Source organism: Phocoena phocoena, chromosome 3 (genome assembly GCF_963924675.1).
Source record: "Phocoena phocoena chromosome 3, mPhoPho1.1, whole genome shotgun sequence".
In the NCBI taxonomy this organism is placed as follows: Eukaryota; Metazoa; Chordata; class Mammalia; order Artiodactyla; family Phocoenidae; genus Phocoena; species Phocoena phocoena.
In genome coordinates this window covers 148310169-148334556 of record NC_089221.1, presented here as the reverse complement: position 1 = coordinate 148334556, position 24388 = coordinate 148310169, and the positions used below count along the sequence as shown (strand labels likewise).

Below are 24388 nucleotides of genomic sequence, written 5' to 3'. Positions count from 1 at the left end.
TCCAATTCAGGAGACAGAGTTGTTTCACACATTGCATATAGTTAATAGTCTCTCAAATCTCTTTTAATCTATAAAAATTGCCTCTCCCATCTTTTTTTCTTGCTATGTATTTATGGAAGAAACTGGATTGGTCATTTGTTCTGTGTAACTTCCCCAAATTTGGATTTTGCTAATTATGTTCTTATTAGGTCTACATATTCTGATCTCATTTGTATTTCTTATAAATTGGTAATCACATCCAGAGGTTTGTTAGATTTAAGTTTAGTTTGTTTCTCTATCAATTAACAAAATAAAACAAAAATCAAAACTCATGCTATGTCCACTGTGCTATGGTGCTTTCTTACTTTGGTGATATTCTCTCTCCTTTCCAAGTAAGTGATTCTTGAAGAAATACAGAACTTCTTTGCATTTGCATTTTTCGGAGTTAAAAACTGCATAATTTATTGACAGCTGATAGAGAAGCAGTAACCTGGCTGCAGGAATATCCACATGTCGTTGTCAATTTTGCCAAGGACAGTGATGACACATTTTATGGTATTGACTATCAGTATTAGAGTTTTATTCCTATAGTTTTTAAAGTTTTCAACTTTTTTCTTTTTCTCAGTTCAGAAATGTAATGACTTTTGCTATTGTTAGTATATACTTAAACCTTACTTTATTTCAAAAAAAAAAAAAGAATTTGAGTGATTACAATGACCCATACAGTGTAGGAAGATAAAAACAAAATAAGTGGATAAATGAAGACGAAAGGAAAAAATAAATGTAGTAAAATAAGATAAAGGAAGGGTTAAAATTATGCAAAAATGCATAGAATAAGGTTAGTTGTTACAGGAGGGGCACAGGTTAGGTGCTGCTTGTAATAGTAATATGCTGTGTCTGTAGCAGTTTGCAGGACTTTTGTAATCTTAGATGATAAATATATTCCTTGCTCTAAGGTTATTTATTTATTTGGTGTGCTTGTACTTGGTACTGCCAACCTCATTGCTTATTTGGAATTAAATGCCTGTAAAGCAGTGGGTCAGCTTTCTCAGTATTGGGTATCAGAGCTCCTTGGAAAATCAGGACTCGTTTTTTCTGTTGTACTTTCTTTCTGCATTCTTCTTAGTGTTTAGTTTACCCTGTTACATATTTTTTTCTTTCTCTAGTGTCTGTGTTATAGCAGGAACGGGATATTCTTCGAACATTTAGTTTTGAATACTTTTAGTAGAATAAAATGACTTCCTAGGAAAATAAAAATAAATTTAAGAACGTTTCATCTGCAGAATATTCTTTGTCTTTAAGACCATGGCCATGTCAAATACGTTTTTGGCTTTTGCCTGTTTTATTTGAACTAAATATTTAAGGTTTGTTATGATTTTTTTCCAGTATAAGGTGGCAGAAAACCCAACTCAAAACTGGTTTAAGCTGAAACAGGGAATTTATAATTTGAAAAATCCAGAGGTAGATGTGGTTTCAGCTTTATTCCTCAGAGTGAATGTAGTACCTCCTAGAACCAGCTGTCCCTTGTGGTAGCATGAGGGCAGTTCCAGCTTTCATCCTCTTATGTTCATGCTCAGTAGGGAAAGAGATTTCTTGTGGCTCCTGTAGAAGTCCTGGATTCAACTTGGAGTATGTGCTTATTCCCGAGTATGTGCTTATTCACGTAATCACACTGTGATTAGGTGATGTAGTCAAAAAACAAGTGTCTACCATCAGCCCTTTAAAATTACAACATTACATTCTTCTCTAGCCTCTGAATCAAATTATTGCTTTGCATGTAACCTTCTGGACTTTACATGTTAATTATTTGATAAATTAGCAAATATTTATTGAGTTCCTACTCTGTACAAGCACTGTGAGGACCTGAAAGCATTACATTGTAAATTGGTAAATTGTCTTATTAATTGCTTGTATTACTTTATTTTTTATAAATTATTTTGGAAATACAACACTTAGTTTATTTGGAAATAAAGTACAAATTTTATAGGAAAGTTTAGTACTTTGTGTTTCCTGTGGTTTATAGACCAATTTTTGGTTTTTGAATTTGATTATTTTCAAAGTAAAAGTAAATATCACCCTTTCAACCTTTTTTGCTCACATCCCAATCTTGGTAGCTGTTTTTTTGTTTGTTTGTTTTGGGGGGTTGTTGTGGGTTTTTTTGCGGTATACGGGCCTCTCACTGTTATGGCCTCTCCCGTTGCGGAGCGCAGGCTCAGCGGCCATGGCTCACGGGCCCAGCCGCTCCACGGCATGTGGGATCTTCCCGGACCGGGGCACGAACACGTGTCCCCTGCATCGGCAGGCGGACTCTCAACCACTGCGCCACCGGGGAAGCCCCTTGGTAGCTGTTTTTATTGTTTCTCTTTAGACTTTTAATTCGTCGATTAAAAGAAATGTGGATCATGGAATATATTTTTTTGTCTTAAATGCAGCAAAAAAATGCCCGCATGAGATTTGTCTTCTGATCCTCCTCTCAATTCTGTATTTTCTCAGAGTTAATAAAAAATTTATTATGATGGTGACATCTCTGTTCTGTGCTTTGTAGAACATCTTGACTGACCACTTATAGCTGTCATACATAAAGTTATTAAAACAATGGCGCTTAATAGTGTTTTTGACAAAGAAGTCCAGTATCTCTTAAATTGATATTGGGCCTTTACATCTTGACTTCATTACTTCCTTTGTGTGAGAACTTCCAGAGTGTTGTAGTCTACCTGTGTTCATATGTACTCCTGCACAAAGGTCTGTAACGTATAGGTTGACCTTATCGTAGCATGTGTCTCGCAGCAATTATCTGCTGTTGAGACTAGGTGCTTTCAAGGGGGTACATACCAAAAGCACCTCGTGAGATATTTAGAAGACCTGGGCTATAAAAACATTTTAAGAAGATGGACAAAATGCTCTCTGTAAGGTCCCTTTCAGCTCCAGAATTTAATGAAATCTCTGGCTTCAAGAGGTAAGAACTCCCCTTACCCAATTGCCTGCAGGAAACAGTGTGAAGGGAATCAAAGACAACCTTGCTGTGCAGCAAGCAGCAGGAATCCTTACTAAGGCAGTCCTAGCCCCCGGCTGAAAGACAGATTCATTTGTTCTTAGAGCCCAGTGGATTGTGAGGCACAAAACTTCATTCTTATTTGAAACCAAGGTCTGCTTAGGATATGAGAACAATGGGGATTATATGAGAAAGTAGAGCAAATGCAAAGTTTACTATACATTTAATTAAGAGTTGATAAATCCCTGTATATCTGTTAGCTTGGACCACTCACTTTCATGCTATTCCTAGCTTAAAGAAGCAAACTTTTGATTACGATCTTTTTCTAGATCCATCGCTCTGTGTGTGTGTGTGTGTGTGTGTATAAAATTTTAAACATTGAGACTCTACTAACTTGGAATATGTGTTTCTTTGGAATGGGGGCTGGTTAGGTCTCTGAAAATAAATGGGTATTCGAGAAATGAGCAGTGTTTAGAAAATATTAGAGGGCATGTTTAAATGGTGCAAGGTTTGATTTCAAAAGATTTCTTAGCAGGACCAACTTTCGTTCGATAGGTACAGTGAGACAGGAAGCATGTTAGATAGCGGAAGCTTTGAAAGTCTTTGGAAGTGATTTTTAAAATACCATAAGTTAGTGGAGGTTGAGTTTTAATTCTCTTGAAAGCAGTGAAACTGCATTTCTTTGAAGTATTTTATACTTTAGGAATTTAGCCATTTATCTCCCTTTAGTGAACTGGGAAATAATATAGCTTTATTTCCAGAAATAATTTTGATACCAGAATATTTGGTTTTCAGAATTCTTGTGTTGTCTGTTGAAGCATTTAGTATACTGGCATGTTCAGTAAACTTTTTGAATGAATAATCAGTTTAAATGAAAGAGTTAAAGTAGGATTATGATGTGGTCTGACTATAATTGTCAGACCTATTGAGAGTAGATGCAGTAACATTCCTTAAGGCATCTTTCTGAAGGTGATATTTCTTCCTAGAAAAAATGAGAGTGTTCATTATATCAGGGGAAAAAAAGTTTCCTCTTTCTGTGTTCTAATTTTTTTTTTTTTTTTTTTTTTTTTGGCTATGCCAAGCGGCTTGCGAGGTCTTAGTTCCCCGGCCAGGGATCGAACCTGTGCCCCCTGCAGTGGAAGCATGGAGTCCTAACCACAAGACTGCCAGGAAATAAACTCTAACGTTCTTTTTAAAACATGATAAACTTTGCACTCTCTTACATGAAAGTAGGGTAAGAATTTTGGTTCAGTACTGTTATGATAGGGCAGTCAGATCTTGTTGTGTAGGCACTTCCAGAAATTCTCTGATTAAAGCTTTTTGGCTTGTGAGAGTTGGTAGAAGGATGAGGAAGGGGTGTCGCCAGCACCTGTGTCTGGAATGGTAAAGAAGGGGAGGTTGGACTGACTCAGGGTGGGGCTGGTGCCCAGGTATAGATAATGAGAGCAGATGTCCCTTGGTGCTCAGATGATGTCTACAAAACAAGGTGAGTTTTTAAATCTTGCACCCTGGAATTCTTTTCAGGTGTCATGCAGTGTGGAGTATGGATTGTCAGATGTTTAGAAGTGGTAGCCTCCTAAGACAACACGGTTGGTGAAGAGTTTTCTGTGGCTGGGTGTTCTCAGCTATTAGGGTAATGTCTTTGTCACCTCAGAGTGCAACCAAACTCTGGTAGCTAGCCTAACCCCACCTGCTCTCCACATTCATTGGAGCATGGGCCTGAACCAAGGGAAAAGTTGCTAGGACCAGAACCCCAAGTAATAGTGTGGAAATGCCACTTACTCTGTTTTGAGGTGGCCTGGAGGAGAAAGGGGTGAGAAACTGGAATACTATATTGCCAGTTTTATATTGGCTGCATCTGAAAAACTATGGTAGACAAAAAGAGTAAAAAATCACCTGTATTTAATTCTGTATCCTATATGTGTTATTTGTGTTTTTTTTGGTTTTTTTTTGGCGGTACGCGGGCCTCTCACTGTTGTGGCCTCTCCCGTTGCAGAGCACAGGCTCTGGACGCGCAGGCTCAGCAGCCATGGCTCACGGGCCCAGCCGCTCTGCAGCATGTGGAATCTTCCCGGACCGGGGCACGAACCCGTGTTGCCTGCATCGGCAGGCGGACTCTCAACCATTGCACCACCAGGGAAGCCCCTATATGTGTTTTATTAAATAAAATGAGATCATAATATAATGTAAGTCCTGATTTTGTAGGCTTTATTCACTTAAGGTTTCTTGAACTTTTTTCATTGTATTGTAACTTCCTTTTCTTATGTAACTTACTTCTAGGTCAATAAATATACTCCTATATAAATGATTTTTATTTGGTGGAAACATAATATTCTGGATGATCTGTAATTTATTTAACCAGTCTATTGTTGGGCATTTTTTCCTTTGCTGTTATGACAGTCATGTGATGAACATCTTCTTAGCTATATTTTTGGACATATCTTTATTTTTTCCTGTATTATAATTCCCTACATATGAAATTGCTGAATCAATGATGTGCATTTTTTTCAAGTCTTGAGTATGTATTGATAAGTTGCACACGAGAGGTTGTACCAGTTATGCTCCCATCAGCAGTATAGATGAGTGACAAGCAGATAAAATTTGAAAGTAAATCAGGAAAATTGCTGCTTTAGGGAGTTTAATGTCTAACAAAGGAAGTGACAGGGAGTATAATTCAGGGAAGAAAGTAGGGATTTTGGAGTCAGAGTTGCAAGTCTGCTACTTTTGACCTCTGGCAAGTGGTTTGATGTCTCTGATCCTTAGTTTCTTCCTCTTTAAAACTAAGGTACCTGTTTGTCCAGAGGTGGTGTGTCAGTTAATGAGATCCCGATAGCTGTACGGTGTCTAGCACATAGTAGGCACTCTGAAAATACAAATTTGCATCTCCTTCCCAAATTATCCTTTTTTGTAAATTTCATTTACATTTAACATTTTTTATTGAAAATGATATTAAATTTATAGTTTATTGGTCTCCCCTAGTCCTGAAAAATGTTCCTAATTGGAACAGAGATGCTAACTGCCTAAAGGCTCAGATGTACTTAATTTAACTGTTGTTTAATTCTCTGCTGTCTCAGGATTTGTGGATCTTGGATAAACCCCATTGGGATTGGGTCAGACTGATCTGACCTGGAGCTTGCTAGGGGAATCTGTTCCTTATTGGCAGCTGAACCTCAGACAGGTCCTGGTACAACTGAGGACCCATGTGGCTATGCCGGAAATAGATTATTGTGTTACATCCTGTTTTCTGTCATGCTGCTTCGAATAGAGATTCTGCTTCCCCCTTCATACATCTAATCCTTCCTCTCTCCAGCTTCTGTTAGAGTGCTGAAAAAACATAGTGACAGTTTTGAGTGGTAGTTGTGAACTGGACAAGGATGATTTTTTTTTCATTTGAAGTTACTCAGGAATAAGCTGTTACCGTTTTGATGCTCACTGCTGTATCTGAAGGTCACTAGGTAAAATATTTTTCTAGCACTCAGCATTTTAACTCATTTTAAACCACAGGTATTTGAGATAGACTAAATTAATTCTTGGGAAAAGAATTTGTTTTTATTTAAATTGTCAAGTTACTATTTGTAACTTATAACAACTTATATAACTAGTTATACAATTAAATAAAAATAAAGCATCACTTAAAATTATATAATGTAGTATTAAAATATTATTATAAGTACTAGATGTTCATTGGAGAAAAATTAGAAAATATGGATGAACAGAAATTATAGAAGAAAAATTACCCTTCGTCCCTCTACCAAAGAAAACTGTGAAGATCCATTTTAGTTTTGGGTTCTGGTATCTTCTTTTAGATAATCATATAAGATGAGATATTTGGACATTGAAAGTTTTGGGGGTTTTGTTTTGGTTTTAGTAGTAGGATTTAAGGAAAGTTTGGGCTCTGGCTTTGAATCCTGATTCCACTACAATTTGGTTGGGTTTGCATCTCTAAAACTTGTCAAAAAAAAGTAAATTTCAATTTTCCTCATTCTTACCCTTTTTTCTTTTCTCATTCCACTGCCTCCTTCTCCCCATGCCCTTTTCTTCCTTTAACATATATCGCAGCCTGAAAATACCCTGTGGTGCCTTATCTATAAATATGTAGTTCTACAGTACAGTTGCTAAGAATTAAAGCATTCACGTTCTTGGTTACATGTCACATGGTTACTGTCAAATTCTGTTATAATAAAATACCATTATAAGGAAATGTAAGCCTTTCACACATTGAGGCATGGACCAGTGTTCAGTTCTTTAAAACACTTTGGAAAATAGCTTTAAACTATGAATTAACAAAAGTTAATCAGGTTGTAGAATTCATAATGCTACAACCTGATTATTATGGTTCTTAGTTTTAAAAACAATACAGTTATTTGGTGAGAGTTTGCTATTTCTTGTAGGCTGCCATCAAACATTAGAAGAGCAGAAACCTACATTGTGACTCTTAGAAGACACTTTTTTTTTTTTTTTTTGGCGGTACGCGGGCCTCTCACTGCTGTGGCCTCTCCCGTTGCGGAGTACAGGCTCCGGACGCGCAGGCTCATCGGCCATTTCTCACGGGCCCAGCCGCTCCGTGGCACGTGGGATCTTCCCAGACCGGGGCACGAACCCGTGTCCCCTGCATCGGCAGGTGGACTCTCAATCACTGTGCCACCAGGGAAGCCCCAGAAAGACACTTTTAAAAGCTTTGTGGCTCTGTTTTCATTACAACTACTACAGCTTCTTGAAAAGCAACAGTCTGAGAATTCAGACACAATAGGATAGTTCCTAATTTGGATTAACTTTAATTCTTGCTTTATTTGCTTTGAGATGAGGACAGCCTCCAGCAGAAACTGAATGGATACTCTATAGCTGTCACATCTAGGTTTAGAGGGCTGGAGTTTCATACTCTCCTTGAGCCCACCTACTGTATCATTCTTCAGGACCAAGTCCCGCACTCCTGGATAGAGATTCCCAGTGGAGAGGGTGTTATCGCCAAGTGATTACTATGAAATAGATCTTTTCTCTCGTTCCTTCTGTATTTGGTAGCTCCCATTTCATTATCATGGCACTCTTTGTATTATGGTGGGAGTTTTATTGGAAAAAAATTGACTTTAGACATGTACTTCCAAAGGTAAGTGTTGGCCCTTGTTTCTACTCTTTGTAGCCCAGCTGAAAGAAATTTGCATTAGTTGTAAAATAAAAATGAGGGGCTGTCTTTAGTCTCTCTAATAGACTTATCTTTCTAACTTCTCTTTAACATGCTTCACTCCAGCTGCCAAAGGTCATTCCTCTGCCTAAAAGTTTAATAGTTGTCTCATCATTGTCTCTAGAAATGGTTTGAATGTTAAAGTTTTTGATGTCTCATTTGAAGGAATTAAACCATTCTAAACATTCTTATTTCACAATATTTATAAAAACATACACAGTTTTTGTATACTGTTTATTACTTCCTTTCTTTATCATTGGGTTACTATTGAGCCAACTTCTTTTTTCTCTATTCTTGCATGTGGCAAATGTTCCCCACATGTTCTAGAGAACAGCATCTTTTTTCTTTGATGCTTGCTTGAATCGGCTTGGCTTTGGCTTGATATTATGCTTCATCTCCTACTTCTCTTAGTCTAAGAACCTCACCCCCACCCTTGCCAGTGTGTTGCATGACCTGCTTCTGTTCCTCTGACACATATTGTTGAAGCAGTAGGTATACTGAGTTGCAGGGGAAAAAAAAGTCTCATACATGTTGATAAAAAATTGGACCACACACCTGGGAAGGATTGGCTGTTTACTGGTGAGCTATAGCACGCAGCCTAAGAGCTGTTTTCCTACAGGATGAAGTCTCAAGTTCGATAGAATGGTATAAGGGAGTCCTCTGTGATTTGGCCCCTCTCTATCAGGCTTTCCTCATCTCACACTTAGATACTTTAGTCATGCTAAATTAATTGCAGATACTTGAATAGGACTGCCATTTCTTAGCTATTTGGCTTTGCTTAATGCTGTTTATTCTGCCGGAAATGTGTCTCTCTCTCTTTTTCCCTTGGCTGCCTCCTACTCATCCTTTATGGCTTAGTTTAGGCATTTTCCTCCTTTGGGTGTGTTAAGAGACTGTGTGTGTGTGTGTGTGTGTGTGTGTGTGTGTATTTACATGGCACATTCTCAAAATTCCCTCCTGTAAGCTGCTGGAGGAAAGAGAGAATATCTTCATTGCGTTTCTGTCTGCAGATATAAGGTCAGGTAAGTTTTTTGTTGAATGGAATAGTATTTAAGCCCCTCAACTTGGTTATCTCAATCGTGATGATAGAAGAAGCTGGTAGTTCTGTGGAAAGAAACAAATTAGGATTTATAGGGCATTATTTCTAAATTAGAGTGACATTAGAGAGACGATTAACATAAAATACCTCTTTGAGTAGCTTTTAAAAGAATTGCCTCTTTGAGAAGGAATCAGGGCAAGATATTCAAAACAATTCCATCTAGACACAGACCAAAGTTAGCTTTTGTGAGTTCTTCTTAAAGCTAGCCAATCAGAGGCAAGGTGCCTGCAGCCACTTTTCCCTTTTGATTTGTGGTTCCTATGGCAATAGGAAGAGAGCCTAGGACATTTCCCTCCTACCTCTTTTAATAACTTTTTGCTTTTGAAAAATGCCAAAAGCTATTATTCTTTTTGTCTTATAGTGTTTCTCAGCATGGTGGCCCTGATTTTTGTTTTTGATTATACAGTGGGTATGACAAAATTAATAAACACTATCAGTTTCCTTGATTAACGTTATTTTCTTTGGCTATAGAACATACAAATATAATCAGTCTAATTGGGTATTCGCTGTTAATGTTAGAATCCCATGTGAATCATTTCCTGTTCTCTGTGAACAACCCTAAATTAGAATATTGGTCATTACAAGTAGCTAAATGTGAAATTAAAACAAACATTTCTTAGGGGTTTTCTACCCCTGAAAGGCCTCTCTTAAGCATCTCCATTGTGATCCCTCTGGGTTTCTCTTGAGCTCCAGGCTGAAGTCTCAAGAGGAAAGAGGCTTAGTTTGTATTGTTGTTAGCTTAATACGTAGGGTCAATAAGTGTTTGTTAAAATTGGTAAATACCCACGGTATCAGGGTAAGTTCTTCAGACATATTTTAACAATGAGATAGTGTTCCAGAAGTTTAAAGATAGACCATTGTTAGCTTTAAAAAAAGAAAAAAGAAAAAGAGAGATAATAGTCTGCACTGTGATTATAGCTTATATGAAGAAATCTTTACATTATTCAGTTAAAGAGTGATGGATAATAGTTGTTCCACAATAGTCAACATGGATTTTCAACCAGGTCCCTAAGTTTAAAATTAGCAGCTTTAAGAATCAATTACTGCTTGTGGTCAGAGCTGTATTTTAATGCTCTTAGGTTGATAAATATGGAACTTTTATGATTAGCCGTTATTTTCAAATTAGATCAATGTCCTCTTGGACCGTTAGACCTAAGAGGAGCCTTATTTAGATGAGCAGGTGTAGACTTTATTTAAAGATGGTATTTCCTAGAGTGGCATTTTCTTTTGAGTAAAGACTATTTTTCAGCACTGTGGTTGGTTGTTTAGCTTCAGGGTAATTGAGTGTGAAAGTAGGGCAGTTCTAATACTCGTTATGAACACTGGCATCACTCTCTTTACCCCAAAGTATCTTCCATGGACGTTATAAAGATAAGTTCTTGGAAACTGGACCCTCAAAGGGTCCTTTAAAAGTCTTTTTCTGGATATACACGTTCAATATCAAGTTTTAAAAAATACTTGTAATAAATGTTTAATATTTTGAAATTAAGTTCTCAGAAGTTTTTCTTTATGTTGTTTTCCATATTCTTGTAAGTATTAATTCGATCATTAGATGATTAGGAAACCTTGGGAAGATCATTACTTTTCTTCTTTGGGCTTTAGTTTCTTCATTTCTGAAATCAGGGGTGGAAGTTTGAACTAATTGGTCTTCCAGTTTCCACAGTCTATGATTCTTTGATTTATTGAATGTGAAAATTGGTCCTTTTTTTTTTTTTTTAAAGTTCTGGATCTCAAGTTATTAGCAGAATCTAATTAGGGTACAGTACGTTATGCCTTCATGGTTTTTACCTTTGAGGCAAATACATGTTAAACCTTGCAGAGGGAATCTGTTTTTAGTGAATAAATGAAAATTGATTTGCAGATGAGCTTGGGCATTAATTTGGTATTAGTTGCTGAATACAAGTATAATCCTTAAACTCTATTCTCAGATCTGAGTGATTCTGTGATTTGGATAACTACAAAGATTCCAAAAAAGAAACCTAACTTGAGCTATGAGGATGTTGGAAGTTTATTTAAATTAAATAATGTGTGTAATCTGTGTATACATACGTAATGTGTTTGGGCCTTTTCTCTGCCCTAAACATTTTGCTAGGTATCTCTGGATAGAGAGAGTTTGTTGTAATAAAAAGAAAACATGTTTGCTTAGAGTCAGACAGGATTAACTTGTAGTCCTAATTCTGCCATCAATTAGCCCTTTTTTTCTTGTACCTTGGACAAGTTGCTGTTTCAACAAATCAAGCTCTCCTTTCCTGATCTTTGGTTTCCTCTTCTGTAAAATGGAATAATACTTGTCTTACAAGGGTTTTTGTGAGGGTTTACTATGTCAGCTGTCTAGCATATAACAAGAGCTTGATAAATGGCAGCTATTTTCATTATATTATACAAACATTTATTCAGCATCTTTTATGGCACTCTATGAAAGTGTTGGAGTGGCAAAATATGTGTGACTGGAGTATCAGTGATATACTTTACTGTATTGGCTATGGGAAGCTTTGAAATGAAAGCACACTATTGGAAATGTGTGGCATGTTATCGTTACCGAAAACCTGCTCCGTTTTTTTATTCCATTTGAGTCCTCTGGTTTTGTATTCCTTTTTTTTTTTTTTTCTTTTTTCTTTTTTTTTTTGCGGTACGCGGGCCTCTCACTGTTGTGGCCTCTCCCGTTGCGGAGCACAGGCTCCGGACGCGCAGGCTCAGCGGCCACGGCTCACGGGCCCAGCCGCTCTGCGGCATGTGGGATCTTCCCAGACCGGGGCACGAACCCGTGTCCCCTGCATCGGCAGGTGGACTCTCAACCACTGCGCCACCAGGGAAGCCCTGGTTTTGTATTCCTTAAATACCTTTTCTAAATAATCTCAATACTCTAGTTACATTATAGGTGAGATATAACTAGAAAGTACAGATGCTGGATAGGAAGGAATCGGGTCTGATTTCAAGCATAGTGGACTTTGTTTATATTATAGTTGGGGTAACCATAGAATTTATCTACCAAACCAGAACACTTTGAGAGTGAAAGTTATGCTGGGACCAGTGTAAACCTGGACTGTCCCAGGAAAGTGAGTATATTTAACCATCCTAATTATAGCTAGAATAAACAAGTTTATGAGGTTGGGCCTGAGGCTTCTGCAGTATCTTGGTTGAACCCAAGCACCCACCTTCAGGTTTGTTTTTTGTGGTTTTTTTTGGGGGGGGGGATGATTATTGATTTTGCCAGAGTAAATTAATTGACCTTAGGTCTGAAAAAGTACTTATTGAATACCATAAATAATCTAATGGTTTAAAAAATACTAGCCATAATGCATATGTTTATATTTCACTTTTTTTCTTAATTCCCTTAAAACCAGCAAGCTCTTGAAAGAGGAATGGGAATGGGTAAATGAAAGAAGCTTTTAATTCTTACTTGTGTCAAATGAACTTTGTAAGCAAAGTCCAAAATGAAAATCATGATTATTCTAAAGTTTTTTCCTTTGGGAAGGCAGAGATATGGATGACACTCAAAATCAGATGCGTTTTTATCAGCTCTTTTATTTCCTGTATCAATCAGTCTGTCGCTTATCTTTCTTGTTCTTTTTGCCTTATGTCTCTAGGTCGCCTGTAATTTTATTTAGGGATGTGCAAAACTGTACCCAGATGATAAAATTTCAGGTGATCAATGATAATAGAGGCATCATAGTCTTGTGGAATGAATGTGGGTTTTAATAGCAGCCATCAAGGTTTGAAATTCTGACTCTCCCCTCCTTTGCTGTTTGTCCTTGTGCAAATGACTTACCTCTGAGCCTCAGTTTCCTGACGCTGTGGTGTGGGAATTAGAGAACACATTTAAAGTGCCTGGCACATGGTAGGTGATGTAATGATAGCAATTATAATTACATGACATAGACCAAAAACCATTACTTTTATGAAGCTAGAGTGACAGTCTCACCATAATCTTGTTTTGCACTCAAACTTTACAGTTCCCTTTAGTGGTTTTCATTTAAACATTCTTTCTCTCCCTCTTGATTCTGTTCACTGTATCCTGAGGAGTTAGTGGTTGGCAGCAGAAACCTCCTTTCCGTAGGACAGAAAGTGGGCCCTCTCCCAAGGTTTCAGTAAGTTTTGTTGGACTACCACCCCTGACCTCCAAGCTGCCAAGGGTGCACCCCCCGCCCAACTAACATTCAAGTTGCCTGTGTGAAGGAGTGATTTGTTGCGGCCTCTAACTGCTTCTTCTTCTCTTCCTTCCTTTTTGTCATCCTGCAGTGTTCTGTGCCAAGGTCTTTGTGGCTAGGCTGCGCCAACCTGGTAGAGAGCATGTGCGCACTGAGTTGCCTGCAGAGCATGCCCAGTGTCAGATGTCTCCAGGTGCCTCTCTTCTTTCTTGTTGTAAATGTGTTTTTTACGTATACCATGAACATTTGTTGAAACTTGCAGTAGTGTGTTTAATCCAATGTTAAGTCTGCTAAATGTTCTGTGTAACCCTCTGCTTTCCTCCAGCCTGGGTGCCCCACATGGAGGAGTTCATGCCAGGAGGGGCCCTTCTGAGCAAATGGGTCTTTGGATGGGCCCTGTTGTGCTCCTCTTTTTCTGCTCCTGCTTTTTATCCCCCCAACCCCCACCTTGAAGCTGTGATTCTCATGTTTAATAGCTGTGCATGTACCCAAACAACCTTGACATTTTCCATTTGGCTACTTTCAACAGTTCTTTGTTGAGTTGGGAGGATTTCATAATTCAAGTGGTGATTTTTCTATTTTGAAACTCATCTTTTTGGCTTGCTTTCTCTCCCTCCTTCCATAAAGGAGTGGAGAAAGAATCACTAATGGTACAAAGCCTCAAATTGAAGCTTATAAAGATCACAGCTTTATGCTGGCAATAACTATCAGTTTGGGCCACCTCCCACACCTGTCCTTAGGGTCCACCCAGTTTTCCAGGCCAAGGCTGGCAGAGAATTCCACAGATAAAAGTAAAACTCTTTGGGGGTGTGGGAGGGGTTGCTCCAGAAAAAAGCTATTAGCAGGAGTGCAGCTGGACTGACCTCACTTGTTGGGATGGATTGTAAGAGAGCCAAGGCAGAAAGCATTGTGACTTTATTGGGGAAGCTCTGTTTGGAGAAAGCATGAATTTAATTTAGTATGGTTTCAGTAGCAGTATTCAGTTTTCATCACTGTATATTCCAGACAGTTTGATATATCGTTAAAAAGCAATATTGAATTCCTGGCATCCTGTTGACACTGCCCTGTTTTAGGAAAACACTGTAGAATCAGGAAATGAATTAGAGGGATATTATTGATGGTATGGGTGAGTTTACTGTTCTCAAGGTTATCTTTCTATTCATGTTTACAGTCTTTAAGTGGAGCTGGGGGGGCCAGGAAGGAGAAAAGTTTCCTTCATATTGGGATCATGCTTTTTATTTACTTATGAGCAAACATTCTGAGCAGCATTGGTGTGGTTATTGATTCAGATTGCTTTCTTTAGAAAACTGTGCTGGAACCTCACTAACACGGTTAACTAGAGAGTGAATTTAATGTAAGATCCAGCTGTCTTAGGGTCAGTATAAAAAGTTAGGTTACAACTCTTAGGGTCCAGGGATTGGGTGTTTCAGCGATGCTGCAGGGTAATGTATGTTTATCCTTGGAAAAGCGGCTTCCCTGCATGTGATGTATCTTTAACAAAAATGTTCTTGCAATAGCAGACATTATTGCATGTGTTCTCCTTGGTGCTAAATAATGGATATTTGCATTATAGTAATAGTGTACATCTTTGTCTCTATTTCTCTGAAGATGCTTACTTGAATGTTACAGTTTGCTTTTTAGTGGACTGATCCAGTTTTTTTCCCCAGAAATTTAAGCAGGCGAAGAATTGTAGTTGTTAATGAGGTCTGGACGAGCAGATTATTTTTATTGCACTCAGTTAAAAGCAATTGACTGATGGAAGGCATTATTCAATATATTTTAGTAACAGTACTGTGAATTCTCTGGAGGTGGGGTGAGTGGGAGGAAATATGGGTTCCTACCTTGTTGAAAATGGAAACCCAAATGTGTTAAAAGTTCTTCTTTGACTCATCTCTCCAAGTGAAAATCATTTAAGAGAAAAAATGTAAACTTTGCCTTGATTGGACCTTGAAATAAGGTGAAATATTGAATGATATTCACTGAAATGTGAATGGAACAGATATTGTCTTCAGAGGTGTATTTGGGAGTCTCATTTACTTAGGTTTTCATTTTCTTTAGTTTATGATAGAGTATGCAGCACAGTGAAGTGAAATATGTACTCAGCTGATTGGAATTAGCAAATCATTGCTCTATTTTGTTCCATTTGTGAATGGAAAGTAAACATATGTATATGAACCCAGAAGACTTCCTTTCTCTCTACTCCTTGGTTTTACATATTATTTTAACACTAGTGTTCCTCCTCTCTACCTCCAGTATCCAAACAAGTGCTAAAACTTAGTGATTCAAATTTAATTTGGGTATGGGCTTTTTCAAAGAATGCCTGTTGTTTATATGCTACATCTTAGGTTTATCACAAACATGACTTTTGCTTCACATTGCATGCCTCTCAGCAAGCCCATATTAAGAAGAGAAGGAACAGGCTACCCAAAGAGCCTGGTTGACTTTGCTGGGGCTCTGGAGTTGCATGAAAGGGCCTCCCTTAAAATTACCACATTGGACCCATGAACAGTTGCATCTTTAGCCAGTTAGCCTATCTATTGATATATGGCAGAATTAGTGTACCTTCTGAAAAGCAGGAGTAAAGATAGTACTGTAGTTCCCTTTAGGCATAGTTTCTGCCACCTGTGAGAGGGGAAAAGGAATAGTAAAGACTTAAAAATAAAAATCACTCATTCACCTCAATAAAACTGTTAAGAAAAATCAACACCAATTGTACTTGGGGCTTCACATATATTAGCTTTGTGACAACCCTATGAGATAGGTATTATTATTCCCATTTTTTCAGATGTAGAAACTGGGTCTCAGAGGTGATATGTGTGATTGGACCCAAGTTAATCTTTACATATCTGTGAATTGGTGGAGCTAGCATTTAAACCCAAGATTTGCATGATTCCAAAATTGGTTTTCTTTCCTCTACACTGGAATGCTACTATTTCTAGAGTTTTCCATTTTAGTTTTGTTTGTGAAAACTTTACTATTGCGATATCCAGTGTGTGGCTTGTTTAGTCATTATCTGAAAATAAAAAAAGAAAACCTGCCAAATATCTATAGCGGGGGAAATTGCATTCCCTTTGCCAAGCTGAGCCCTCCTGAATCCTAAAGCTAGCGAGTTTCTTGAGTGGCTTTTCTAAAAATTCAAGTCCATGAATATTTACTGAACGATTGGTATGTGCCAGGGCCTGTACTGGTGCTGGGTATATAAAAAGACTTGTTTCCTGCTCTCAAGGAACCCATTGTAGTAAGCAGACCTGTGAACAAAAATCTATAGACTGAACCACAAATGAAGTCCCTGTATGTGTGTGTGTGTGAGATGAAATTCTGAAGTTAGCCAAATACACACACACACACACACACACACACACACACACATACATGTAAATATACACACACATACATACATACTTTTAAAAAATGTGAAACACTTTGGGTTTCCCTGGTGGCGCAGTGGTTAAGAATCCGCCTACCAATGCAGGGGACATGGGTTTGAGCCCTAGTCCGGGAAGATCCCACAAGCCACGGAGCAACTAAGCCCATGCACCACAACTACTAAGCCTGCACTCTGGAGCTCGTGAGCCACAACTGCCGAAGCCTGCGCACCTAGAGCCCCTGCTCCGCAACAAGAGAAGCCACCGCAATGAAGAGTAGCCCCCGCTTGCCACAACTAGAGAAAACCTGTGTACAGTAATGAAGACCCAATGCAGCCAAAAAAAAAAAAGGGGGGGGAAAATTTGAATTGGATTAACCCTCAACCTTTTTTAGAACAGTTGAACTAGAATATCTTGTTGTCTCTGAACTAAGCTGAACTGAATCAATATTTTAGTTGGTTCAGATAACCAGATTCAACCAGTTGATTATTACATCATATAATCAAGAGTTCAGACCATGTATATATGTATCATTTATATGATAATATAATTATCATATAGGTATCATATATATATGACTGTATATGTATTTATTTATATATATGTATCATTAATTTTCCACCTTCTTTTTTTTTTTTTTTTTTTTTTTTTTTTTTTGTGGTACGCGGGCCTCTCACTGTTGTGGCCTGTCCCGTTGCGGAGCACAGGCTCCGGACGCGCAGGCCCAGCGGCCATGGCTCACGGGCCCAGCCGCTCCGTAGCATGTGGGATCTTCCCAGACCGGGGCACGAACCCGTGTCCCCTGCATCAGCAGGCGGACTCTCAACCACTGTGCCACCAGGGAAGCCCTTCCACCTTCTTTTTAAGTGTTGGGTCCTAGGTGCTAGGTTATCTCATTTAATCCTTTATGGAGAAGTTATCTATCTTGGCTTTTTTGTATATGAAGTTATAGAATTGAATTGACTTGCCTAAGGTTACACATTTATTTAAGTGGCAGAACTAGGTTATGAACCTAGGTCTGGATAACTGCAAAGCCAGTGTTCTGGTCACCATGCTGTGGTGACCTTAACCTGGCAACTGCCATTTTTGGGTAGAAACAATTGCCCTTTATTTATTTATTTACTTTTAAAATACATTTTATCTATCTATCTATCTATCTATCTGTGGCTGCGTTGGGTCTTCGTTGCTGCGTGCGGGCTTTCTCTAGTTGGGACGAGCGGGAGCTACTCTTCATTGTGGTGTGCGGGCTTCTCATTGCGGTGGCTTCTCTTGTTGTGGAGCATGGGCCCTAGAGTACGTGGGCTTTAGTAGTTGTGGCACGCAGGCTCAGTAGTTGTGGCTCGCAGGGTCTAGAGCACAGGCCCAGTAGTTGTGGTGCACGAGCTTAGTTGCTCTGCGGCATGTGGGGTCTTCCTGGACCTGGGCTCGAAGCCGTGTCCCCTGCATTGGCAGGCAGATTCTTAACCCCTGCGCCACCAGAGAAGTTCCTCCTCTTTATTTTTAACATTAAAAAGTTGAAAGCTAATGCACCTGGAATGTAGAGGTTCCATGTAGTGATCTGACAAGTTTTCTTGGGAATGACATTTGCAAGCTCTCAGTTGGGGAGAGTGTTAGTGATAAGCTTTTTTAAAGAGTTGGACTGATTGCTTGAAATGACAGCAGGGGTCATGTGAATCAAGTTTTAGTGCCTCTCACCTAGCTCCACTGTGGATAGTGCTGGGCAGTTATTAATAGAACTTCTTGACATCTGCCTTTCTTGTTTCTTTTCTTTTCAGTATATATAGTGAGCCACACTGGTTTGAGAACATTACAGTTGGAACTTAACAGCTACCAACGTAAGAGAATATTTTTTAGAGAAGGGAGATAGCTTGGTAGAAAGAATCCTTATTCTGGAGCAGACAAACCTCAATTCTAGTCTTCTGCCTGATGCTTAATAGCTTTGTGACGCTAGGCAAGTTACTTAATTTTCCAGACCCACGGTTTCCTCATCCTTTACATGGAGCTAGTTATATCTGTCTGTCTGAGGTAGAGGGGAGATAACAGCTACACCTTACCAATTGCTTGCTGTTGAGGAATGAAAATCCATTTCTTTCATTGCTTGCCCCTGGTTCCCTATTCAAGAAGAGGGAACTCCAGTCTTAGAGTCCAGGGCAAGATAAGAATAAGATAAAAGACTGGGCATATGATATGATATGGCCCCTGCTGTCAGGTGTTCTTGTTTTGTTCAGGGCTGTCTCCTAAGGTCACACATGGCTGTTCCAACTCAATGTCTCTGTCTTTTTTTTAATGGCGTTGGGGATTTATTATTTCTTGTCCATTATTCTGTTGCACTCTAGGGCCAAAAATGTGAAGTCATGGAGTAACCTTTCAGTGGTAGAGTGTAGTATTTTATGAACATTAAAAAACACATTTTTTCCCTGTATAAGAAAATTTACAAATATAGTTTCTTAAGAAAAAAAAAAAAATCCATTGGTAACCTCACCACCCAGAGAGAACATTTGTTGCTGTTTTAAGGTCTGTCTTCCTCCTTCCTGTTGGGCAGGGAGGAATTCATCAAATTGTGCAGGTTCTCTTTGTTATTGTGGTGATGAAAATGATTATAAAAATAGTGTTTTAATGTCCCATGGAACCCCAGAGTGTGACTTTGGAGTCACTAGAAGGATAATGCCTCTCTCACTTACTCACCTGGAATAGCTCTGGATTTATCTGTATTATATAGCAAAGCTTTTAGTAAGATTTTATGTGAAAAATTCTATGGAAATTTCTAAACACGCAAAAGAGTAAAGCGATCCATTCGACTCAGCCTTGAATAGTTTTCAAAATTATGCTATTCTTAGTCCAACTTTCTCTTTCTTGAACTTTGTTTTTTTCTGGGGCATTTTAAAACAAATCTAAGATAGCTTTTAAAAAAAAAAGAGTTTGACAAATCACTGTTTTATGTCAGCGAAAAAATACATATAAAAAAGTTTCAAAGAATAAAAAAATAGTACAACTGGTACCGAAGGTTATAAAAGACGTGTAAAGTTTCCTTTGAACACAGTTCTCACTTCCCAAAGTATCACTTCTGAGTTTCCCATTATCCTTTAGACAGAAACTTAAAAAAATAGAACCATATTATACATATTATTTTTCAATTAATAACTTTTTCAGTTAGTAAGATACATTGCCCATCTTTCCATATCAGCATATAAAATCATATAAACCCTATTCTTTTGTGTGGATGCAATAATATTTCATCATATTGGCTTTATCATTTAAAAAATATATATATATCCCGTTCCCTATTAATGGAACTTTAGGCTTCAGTTTTTTTTTTCTGTTATGGCACTTTGCTAATTTCAGTGAACATAAACCTTTAGGCTTGCATGATTATGTCTGTAGAATAAATTCCTAGAAGTACAGTTGCTTGGTCAAGGAGTATCAGTGTTTTATTATTAAATTGTCTGTATACAGAAAAGTAATAATCTCTCTTTTCCATCCCCCCCCGCAACAAATGTTAACAGTTAATGTTGTCTACCATTGCATGTTTTCATTTTTTGTTCATAGGATGATATGTAACCCAACAATTACAGGGATTTTCCCTCTTTACTTACAGTCATATTGCAGACATGTCCCCAGGTTTTGTAAAATCTAACTCTTTCACCAGTGGAAATTTCACCAACTTTTATCATCCATAGATTTGGGGGCAGTGAGGGCGAGGAATACATTTTTTTTTTCTCCTTTGAATTATAATATATGTGTAGAAAGTACAGAAATCTTAACTATATAGCTCAGTGATTTGTCACAAAATGGGCAGTGATTTATTTTGATAGGTGAGGCTAAATCGTTTTCATGGAGGGTGGACCAGTTTATAATCTAGTTTATTTCTTCTGTAAGCTCTGGATATCATTTAAAAATGTTTAAGGTTTACTTTAAAAATATTATTAAAAATAACCTATACTTGTTCCAATTTAAACTAATAATAAAAAGTGACAAATAGTAACATGATGAATTAAGACTTTCTACCATCATTTAAAAATCACTGCAGGGGCTTCCCTGGTGGCGCAGTGGTTGAGAGTCCGCCTGCCAATGCAGGGGACACGGGTTCATGCCCCGGTCCGGGAAGATCCCACATGTGGCAGGGCGGCTGGGCCCGTGAGCCATGGCCGCTAAGCCTGCGCGTCTGGAGCCTGTGCTCCGCAACGGGAGAGGCCACAACGGTGAGAGGCCCACGTACTGCAAATCACTGCATAATATTCCATTTAATATATATATTACTGATTTTAAGAACCCCTCCCTTCCTTGTCAAGACTGCTTCCAATTTTTGAGACATCCATGTTGAGCAGAACATCATTGTAGCTAAGTGTTTGTATACTTCTGTGATTATTTCTTTAGGTGAAAGAATGTGCACATTAAAACACTTCAGGTTGCTAAATTGTACTTTTGACAGGCTGGCTCAGATTATACTCCTAAAAGCAGCGGATGAGAGATTCCCTTTTTATATGCCTTAGCTGGCATTGGATAATTTAATTTTGTATTTTTTTGCCATTCTGATAAATGAAAATGTTAAAATACATATTTATTTATTGGCCATTTCTACTTCTTGTTTTATGAGTTATCTCTTCATACCTTTTCTCCATTTTTCTAAAATGACTTTTTAAAAAAAAATCTTAGTTGTAGGAATTCTTTATATATTAAATCCAGTAACTGTCATTTATTGCAGGTGTTTTCCCTAGTTTGACATTTGCCTTTCAGTTTTGTTTATAATGCTTTGTGCTTTGAAGAAGATTTTGATGTAATCATACTTATTCTTTTTTCTTTTTTAATGTTGTTTTATTGAAGTACAGTTGATTTATAATTTGTTAATCTCTGCTGTGCAGCAGAGTGACCCAGTTATACACATTTATACCTTTTTTTTTTTTTTTTTTTTTTTTGCGATACGCGGGCCTCTCACTGTTGTGGCCGCTCCCGTTGCAGAGCACAGGCTCCGGACGTGCAGGCTCAGCGGCCATGGCTCACGGGCCCAGCCGCTCTGCGGCATGTGGGATCTTCCCAGACCGGGACACGAACCCGCGTCCCCTGCATCGGCAGGCAGACTCTCAACCACTGCGCCACCAGGGAAGCCCTATACCTTCTTTTTTATATTCTTTTCCATTATGGTTTATCCCAAGAAATTGAACATAGTTCCCTGTGCTATACAGTAGGACCTTGTTGTTTATCCATTCTGTATGTAATAGTTTGTATCTACCAATCCCAAACTCTCAGTCCATCCCTCCCCCAACCCCCTCCCCCTTGGTAACCATAAGTCTGTTCTCTATGTCTGTAAGTCTGTTACTGTTTCATAGATAGATTCATTTGTGCCATATTTTAGATTCCACATGTAAGTTATGGTATTTGTCTTTCTCTTTCTGACTTACTTCACTTAGTATGATCATCTCTATGTCCATCCATGTTGCTGCTAATGGCATTATTTCGTTCTTCTTTATGGCTGAGTAGTATTCCATTGTATATATTACCATATCTTCTTTATCCATTCATCTGTCGATGGACATTTAGGTTGTTTCCATGTCTTGGCTATTGTGAATAGTGCTGCTGTGAACATAGGGACGCATGTATCTGTTTGAATTATAGTTTTGTCCGGGTATATGCCCAGGAGTGGGATTGCTGGATCATATGGTAACTCTATTTTTAGTTTTCTGAGGAACCTCCCATACTGTTTTCCACAGTGACTGCACCAACTTACATTCCCACCAGCAGTGTAGGAGGGTTCCCTTTTCTCCACACCTTCTCCAGCATTTGTTATCTGTAGATTTTTAATGATGGCCATTCTGACTGATGTGAGGTGGTACCTCATTGAAGTTTTGATTTGCATTTCTCTAATAATTAGCATTGTTGAGCATCTTTTCACGTGCCTGTTGGCCATCTGTAGTCATTCTTTTCCTTTACCATTCTTCTAGTGGTTTATGGCTTTATGTTTTATATTTAAATCTTTCCGTTTCTCTGTAATTTATTTTGGTATATGCTGTGAATCAGGGATCCACACTCTTTCTAAATGGCCACACTGTTTTCTGCATACTGTTTACTGATCTAGCTTTTCCCCCATTGGTTTGAGATCATATGCTCATGTTTCATTTCCTTGTATCTGATGATGCCCACTCACAGAAATCCTTTCAAGCTTTTGTTCTTCTTTACTTCTCTAGTATCATCATCAGTAATTAACCTCTTTAGGCTTGTCATGGTCCGCAGTGTATCATGCTGTCTTTCATACATATAATGCTGGTTTCAGAGTGTCCTGTTAATGATGATAAGCTTTGAAAGTTCAAAAGTTCAAAGTGCCAAACAGAAAGATTCATTTTAGCATTTTTCTAAAGAAGTGATGTTTCCTGTTTTTACTGCGAATTGAAATTCTTGGGTATTATTTTTTTTTTTTAGTGATTTCCATGTCATTTTCTGAATATAGGGTGACTTGGTGATCTCAGAATTTGAAGCAACAAGTAAATTCATATTTTGGAGAAAGTTTTAATGATAGCACAATGACTGGCATATAGTACTAGCCCTCAAGAAATAGCACTTTATTAATTTCATTGATCATATACATATTTTTAGGCACTCAAGAAATCACATATATTTTCCGTGGAAGAGAGCCTCTGCTATGGGAAAATGAAAACTACGCCTCATTTTACTAACACTTTTAATTTATGGTTTCCAAAACAGTGTGTGTGATGGATAAGGCAGTGTGCGTGTTGAGTAAGGTTTAACAGTATACGTAAATTTGAGGATAGGGAGGTGGATAAATGGGATTCAGACCACATTAAAAAATGCCTTTTTAATTTTCAACAAAAATGACACAATATACCTCATACTACAGACTTTTATTTTATTGCTTGTAAGAATTCTGGTTTTATGTATTTCTGTTGGTTTATTTTTATTGCTCTGTTTATGAAAGTAACACTTTTTCCCTGCAAAAATTTTGGACAGTAGAGAAGTATAAAGAAGAAATTAATCATTCAGCCATAATCTCACTTCATTTTAGTGCCCATTCATTGTTTTTTCTTCTTGACATTTTATTTTTATGTATGTGTGTATATGTGTATGTTTTGTTTAGTTTATAAATAGGCTTATACTCTATGTATACTGAATTATAACCCCATTTTTACCAATATGATTCACATTAGTAAACTTAGGTCTACATTTTTAATAAATAACTATGTAGAGTTTAATTGTCTGGATGTACAATAATTTAATCATTCTCCTACTGATGGACATTAAGGTTATTAAATTTTAGTCTCTACTTATTTCTTAGGTTGTATTATTCATTGGAGAAATTCTGAGTCAAAGGATATGAACTTTCTTAAGGCTTTTAAACATTGACCAAGGGCTTTCCTGGTGGCGCAGTGGTTAAGAATCTGCCTGCCAATGCTGGGGACAAGGGTTTGAGCCCTGGCCCGGGAAGATCCCACATGCCGCGGAGCAACTAAGCCCGTGTGCCACAACTACTGACCCTGTGCTCTAGAGCTTGCGTGTCACAACTACGGAGCCCGCGTGCCACAACTACTGAAGCCCGCGTGCCTAGAGCCCGCGCTCTGCAACAAGAGAAGTCACTGCAGCGAGAAGCCCGTGCTACGCAACAAAGAGTAGCCCCCTCGC

General features: G+C 38.2%; 1 protein-coding gene across 2 annotated transcripts in view; it reads left to right on the top strand.

Moving 5' to 3' along the window:
- Positions 1–24388, top strand: part of FBXW11 (F-box and WD repeat domain containing 11) — a 123597-nt gene that overhangs the window by 23750 nt on the left and 75459 nt on the right. The window contains exon 2 of one of the 2 annotated variants that reach the window (XM_065874102.1): positions 13489–13590. In XM_065874102.1, the coding sequence (XP_065730174.1) occupies positions 13489–13590 (102 nt within the window). Of the gene's footprint in view, positions 1–13488; positions 13591–24388 lie in introns of those variants that run through there. The other variant, XM_065874103.1, reaches the window with a different exon arrangement.